The sequence below is a fragment of the Ricinus communis genome, chromosome 7 (assembly GCF_019578655.1).
Source record: "Ricinus communis isolate WT05 ecotype wild-type chromosome 7, ASM1957865v1, whole genome shotgun sequence".
Lineage (NCBI taxonomy): Eukaryota > Viridiplantae > Streptophyta > Magnoliopsida > Malpighiales > Euphorbiaceae > Ricinus > Ricinus communis.
Window position 1 is genome coordinate 3,563,610 of NC_063262.1, and position 7,280 is coordinate 3,570,889.

Consider the following 7,280-nt stretch of genomic DNA (forward strand, 5'->3'; position numbering starts at 1 on the left):
CTGTGGCTGGGTGCTTCATGTTTCACTTGGAAAATTTTAAGTTTTTAATGCAAAATGACACAATAAAATATAAGTTTTTCAGTCGAAGAATTGGTTTAGTTATACTATCTTTTACAAACTAAATACTACAATGAAAAATTGCTTTTGATATTTTAATATTTCAATCTAATATTAAAATGAAACTAGAACATACCCAAAATTTAATCAATTTCAGTGAAGTATCAAGTGGGAATATTCTTCCCATTTTTTAGAACAACAAAAAAATGAAATTAAAAATCTATTAGCATTTGATTTATTTCAAGTGATTGAACACTAAAATCAAACCAACCCAATTTTAAATTAATTATTTATAATAAATAACATATTTTATTATAGTTAATTTTTGACCATATCTCATGTTATTTAATATGTTTAGCATACTTAAATAATTGAATAGCAGTGAGAATCTTAATTTGTAATTTTTTTAATATTCTATTATCATAAATATTAATATGTTTTAAAATAACTCCAAAATTGTATCAACCAACTCATGTGAATTAAAATCTTAATAAAATTGAGATTACAAATTATTTTAAAATCAAAGTTAAATTCTAAAATCTTTTTTAAATAACTCATATTGTGTTTTTTTAGTCATTCAATAATTTCCAAATTATGGTTTTTCTTGACAAGCTTTATTTAGGTTAAAATTGATTGAGTTATAGGGGAAAGAAATCGCCCTCATAAATTTCAATTGGGGTCTGAACAAATCAAACTAATTTAATATAATTATGAATTAAATGGGATTACTGAATTTGCTTTTTAACCATGCCTGTAAGACTTGTTTTCTTTTAATATTGTATCGAGCGTGGAACGAAGCATATATACCTCAACTCTTATTTACCAGAAGACGAGCAGAGTAGTTATTCCTTCTGCCAATTAACTTTTTATTCTTTCAATCTCGGTTCTTCAGGTTCCGAACGAAAGTTCTAAAAGGTACTGGAAATGGCAACGGTAATCAAGTCGGAATACAAGAAACCATTACTGGAATTTGGGTTCTCTCCAGCTCATAACCTGCCACTTGTCGGTGTGTCATTTACAAGGGAATATGATATTCATATCTATTATCATCTTGTTTCGCCATCCAAAGGCGAAGTTGTAAAATAACCAGCTTGAGAAATGCATTTTCTTCACCAACTTAGATCGACAATGTCAGTGTAAGCCCGTAAGTACTTGCGGATGGTACTCATCAATTCCAGGAAGGATATTCTCTCAATGACCAGAACAAAAGGGACACTACTTTTGGAATTCCATAGCATATATCTGTATAATGCTCAAGAATATCAGATAATTTGTGCTTCTCCCACAGATTTATCACACTATCACTATTACTTCGTAAAACCTATCACAAAATTCTGCAGTATCCCCTAGATAAGGAGCTGAGAATCCTACAGAGCATAATGATCAGCAACAAAATGCTCTGGAATTTGTTCCACGCCCTGATGAGCAACACACATAATTGAACCAAGTTTGAAGCTAAATGAAGCTAAATGATTAAAACGAGGAAAAGAAATAATCAGCACAAAAAATAAGCTGACTGACCTGTGAATCCAATTTCAGAATATCTTGCTAAAAGAACTTCAGGAAAAATACAGGATTTAGAGCATAAGCCCTTTCAGAATAACAGACACAAGCAAGACAAACAATAAACAACAAAGACACCTACTAATTTGAAGTCCTCACTTTTCCACTCAAGTCTACACGTAAATTCCCACAGTATGCTTCTTCTAGGTTGCTTATGATTAGAATTTGCTAGGATAGATTAAAGTGAACTCTATTATTTGAAAAGTTGCAGTATTAACCTTGAATTCTATACATAATTGCATTTGAACGTGTTTTTCTTTTTTCTAAGAATAGCATTTGAACGTGTTGATGAGTGTTATATTATTCAATATCTCATTTGATTCTCCGAAACAAGAGTCTAAACAGAACTTTTATCAAGATGTACATCAAAAAGAAAGAAGTATTTAAGTTCAGCAATCAACATCTAAATAGTAATTAATTTTATATATGACACTTTCCTTAAGATCTTACATATAATTCTTTTGATTCAGACCCAAAATACTTGTTGTTCCTAGAACTGAGACTGCATCTTCCAAGTTTAGTGAAGATGGTTCAAGGTTCATCAACAAGACAAAATTTCTTTGACAAAGCCTATATTGTGTTTCTAAAAACAACATTGAATTCTTTAGATGATACAAAAGGAAAAAAATAATATGCCCTTTACAAAGTAAGGATACTTTTTCTTTTCTAGAATCATCAATAAATTCTTAAGATAACATTTAATAAAATAAAAAAAAAACAATTTTCCCTTCATATACATGAAACCAAAAGTGTAAATAGCACATCACAGTGTGTCTCTTTACCCAGCTTCACTTTTCTCGTATCAGGCTGGCATGCTAGTGTGTATAATTGGTATATGAAAACAAAAGGTTAATGAGAAACAACCAAGTGCTAAACATCACAACATCAACTATCAAGAAAGCAAAGACAACCCCAGAATAAATTTAGTTGGTACAATTGGAAGAAATTGACGAATGAAATGAGCGAAAAAAAAAAAAGCATAAACCATATCAAACGAACACATACTCATAATGAATATAGAAGTTGAGCAATGAAAAGTCAAAATCTTTCTTGTTAATTTCATATAATTGCAACAAAAACCAATGAATACTAAAGAAAGAAAATAAGCGGAAACAGGGAACAGCATGATCCCCGTAAAAGAAAAAAGAACAAAATAATCTTACAAAGATCATTCAGACTTCAGAGGTTGTTATTTGAACCACTATCTTCATTGCTTGACCACCAGCTAAAAGCACAAGTCACTAGGTGGTTCCTGGTTGCAAAAACCCCAAGCTTCGCCCTAAATAATGCCAATCGCCCACTGCTGCTGCTACTACTAGTTGATGATGGACCATCCGCAAGAACCATTTGACCGCTGATTGCCGGAAACTCAGAACCACTGTCTTGATTTCCACCATCACTAAGACTGGTAGCATTAACACCTTCACTATCAACGGCATCAAAATTAACAACAAGTGAAGCGTTTCGTTCCTGCAGCCAATCTACAACTTCACTACTCACTCCTCTACATTTCTTGACTTTAATCTTAACCAAATTAGGACATCCCCAAGCAAGTGCTTCTATTGCAATATCCGAAATAGCACATCCTTTTATACACAACTTCTTCAACGATAGACATTTGGCTGCAATGCAAGCAATCTCATGATCACTAATAGTTGAACTTCCACAAAGTGCTAACCTTTCAAGTTTTCGACAATTAGCAGCAATAACCGCCAAGCTCAAATGCGTAGCATTAACACCAATCAAAACTAATTCTTGTAAATTAATACATTGTTTGGCTACAGCAATTAAACCCTCATCTCCAATCCTATTACTCCTCCATCCATCAATATGAAGCTTCCTCAATTTCCTACAATTCTCTGCTATACTAACAAGCCCTAAATTCGAACACTCAGGTGTTTTCGCAATATGCAGAATTTCCATATTCACCCATTTCGAAATCGCTTCAAGTCCAATATCACTCACTTGAATCCTCTCTAAGTGAACCTCAGTCAAACATTCATTTCTCTTTCCAATCATATCAAACACCTTATCCCAATCCCCCAAACACCTTATTATTTTCAAAGTCTTTAGCTTTTTACATCCAATAACTAACTGTTCAAAGGCTTGACCGCTCACTAGCTCCTTCAAGCAGATTTTCTTCAAAGACAAAGACGACACCGTTTTTCCAGCTCCGATATTCTCATCGTGTACGCCTCGAAGCCGTTTGATAGACAGCTCCTCAACAGCCGTACAGTGATTAAGCATTTCATTAATCCCTTTAACTCCAAAAGCACACGATCCACATGACAGCTTTTTCAGTTTCTTACAGTTTTTAGCAAACGCCGCCATTCCGTTATCCGTGATTTCACGGCAACCTCGGAGCTTAAGCCGTTCCAGATTTTGGCAACGAATCGAGATCATAACAAATGCGTCGTCGTTTAAGCTAATTGACTTGCGATCACAACGGAGAGCGAGCTTAGTTACCGAGTCAAACCGAGTGAAAAGTAAAGGAATATAGGTGATGATTTCCGTTTGTGCTTTCAGAGAAAGACGATGACGGCTACAGCCGTCGACCAGATACCACCGCCGGCACACGTAGGAGCAGTGTTTCCGGTCGCTGGCAGAGAGGAATTGGAAAATGTAAGCCAAACACTCATCGGGAATATTGTCGGTGTAATCAACATCGCAGGTTATTTTTTCGGCGGAAATAATAGGTGGTGGTGGAGGTAGTGGTAGAAGGCGATTGATGGTGGTGGAAGAGTTAGCGGTGGAAGGTGACTGTCCCATAGGGAAAGTGAAAGACGCGCCACTAAAAACTCAAAGGTTATCGTATGTGTTTTCTTTTTTTTTTTTCTACGGAGAGAGAGAGAGAGAGAGAGAGAGAGAGAGAGAGGGGGGAAGAATATAAACGACAGAATTGCGGATTTTACCCGTCAAATGGGGCGGGTGCGTGTGCTCGTCGCAATCGCCGACTGCAGACTGAATTACCGTCGTGGACGCGCATATAGGTTAGTGGAGTGGGGCCGTTAATTGAGCGACGAGAAATGAATCATGGCCGTTTAAAGTGATTACTTTTTGGGTTTTTTTATTTTCTTTAAATATGCGGCACGATATTTTAAGGTTCAAGTTTTTGGGTGAACGTGGAGTACATGAACTCAAATTTATAAGTTGGACATTATTTGGTTGCTTAAATTATTTTAACAGATAATAACATTAAGCTGTGTATTTGCATTATCTTTTAGTGAAAACGCAAAAATATAGGTAATATATTTTCCATTTAATAATATAATGCCTTTTGTACTCTACAGAGACTAATTACTAATTAAATTTTATATTTTAAAATAAATATCGATGATTTTAGTATATTTTAAAAAATATATTTTAATAATAATTTTTATAATTTTATAATGAGTAAAATAATATGTTAAGTCAATTCTGCTTACTAATATAAAAATTATTGCAATGATACACACGTACAAGAATTTCAATGATCATATGCGGGAATTTTAATGGTCATATTATTAAGTCTAGATAAACTATTTTTATTGATTCATAATTATTATTCTTTTAATAAGCGCAATTGAATTTTTACGTCATTTTTTTACCTTAAAATTCTAAAATTGTCATCGAAAATATTTTTAAAAATAAATTAAAAAATATTTATTTTAAAATTTTAAATTTATAAAATTATTAAAATTGTAAAAAATAAAATTTAATTTGTAATTAGATATATTATAAAAGAATTAAATTGTAGTATGCCGGTGAGAATTGAAGATATTTTTTTATCTTTTGGAATGAAGTTTCTATTAAGAATAATGAGACTTCGGTATAAAGCTCGTGTTAAGATGAGCGACCAGCGTAACAATGCAATGTTTTAGTTAGGGTTGTCAAATCTGTTATATATACCATTTGGAATTTGATTCAATTTTATTTTGAATTCGTGTGAAATTTGAAATTAAACATAATATACTTTATACTTAAGAAGCCTGCTTATATATTAACTCATAATTAAATCCGTTTATAAATTTATTTATAAACTTATTTATTAACCTAAGTTTGAATTAAAATTGATGTTATTTTTAAATTTAATATATTAAATTTGTATATATATATATATATATATATATATATATATATATATATATGTTTACATTTATATATAATAAGATTAATAATATATAATATGACAATAAATACTAAAAAAATACTTAATAAATTTGAGCTTCACTCATTATTAAACTACTTAATTAACATGTTAGACTGAATTTAATTCATTTAGTATAATTAATGAGCCGTTCGCAAACTCTAATTATTTCTCAGCTTAATAATTTTAAAATAAATTGAACTTTGAATTTGAAATTAAAACTCAAGTCAATCTAGAAATTAAATAGAGGCGAGCTTGAATTCATCAAATTTAGCTTGGCTTAGTTCAATTATAGTTTTTAGTTAAAGCTTGAGCAATCTCATTATTTTATCTCCTAATAAAATAAATATAAATAAATATTATAAATTTGAAATTGTTATCATTATTTATTAATATAAAAATAATTACCTTTATTTTTATAATAAAAATAAGAAATAGTTATCATGATGTGTACTTCAAGTTTATTAAATTCTGATAAATTAACTTAGTATTTTTAAAATAAAAAAAATATTTAAATTTATCAAATCTTAATTAACTTGAGATATAAATTTACTATTATAATAAAAATATGGACAAAAATATAAAAGAAATCCTCATTAAATTATCTTATAGTTTAATATATTTTTATTATAAAATATGTGATTAGTTTTTTACTATTTTAGTATTGTATAAATATGAATTATTAGCAAATAATAGTCAAATTACATGCCACATTAAACGGTATTGTAATTATTTGCTAATAATATTATAGGAAATTATGACGCAGCATGTAAAGTCATTATTTTTTAAATTACCATATTAGCATCTGCTAATAATGTTATACAATTTGATTTTTTTTATTAAAAGTTATTTTTAAGAATATGAAAGTGATAAAAAAAAAATTACATATCATAAAATAAAAAAATATGTTAAAGATAAATAAACTTAGATTCTTTTGAATGGATCAAACTCAAATTCAATTGCTAATAACATATATTTGAAACGTCGGCGTATAAAAATTTAAATTCAAAATGATTAATAAAAATAAGATTGAGGTGGGGATTAAATTAATTTAATTCGCGTTGCCTAATCGTAGAGAAGCATTCTGAAAAAGGAAAAGAAAGAGGGAGGCAGATACTAGATACACATAAACCAGTTGACCAAGACTTGGTAAATGGTAGTTCGTGATTGGCCGGTCTCCACCGATTCTACAGATTTCAGTTCTGGTCAAATTTAAGAAATTGACCTGTAATCAGGGAACTGAACCTTACCAATTCTCATACTATCCTAATTTATACTAATAATTTTCTTCTTCCATTTCTGGATAACGCCAATACCAACAATCCATCCATTGTGTTGCCTGTCACGTTATCTTCTTGCATTGCGTGTTTTGTTGTTTTTTTGAAGTTTGTATTTTCGGCGACATCATTTTATGTATCTCGATTTTTAATAATTATTATAATATATTTTTCTAAAAGAATTTCAATATTATTAAATATTATTTTATTTATATTTTTTTATCAAATAGAAGGTACTATGACATATATAGCGTATT

At 30.3% G+C, this 7,280-nt stretch overlaps 1 protein-coding gene across 1 annotated transcript; it reads right to left on the minus strand.

The window, feature by feature from the left end:
* Positions 1 to 2,643: 2,643 nt before the first annotated feature.
* On the minus strand, positions 2,644 to 4,672 carry LOC8286424 (F-box protein SKIP2). Its single transcript, XM_002524872.4, has one exon. It carries the CDS (start codon positions 4,387 to 4,389, stop codon positions 2,800 to 2,802), a length of 1,590 nt encoding a protein of 529 aa, XP_002524918.1. The 5' UTR covers positions 4,390 to 4,672; the 3' UTR covers positions 2,644 to 2,799.
* Positions 4,673 to 7,280: the final 2,608 nt, after the last annotated feature.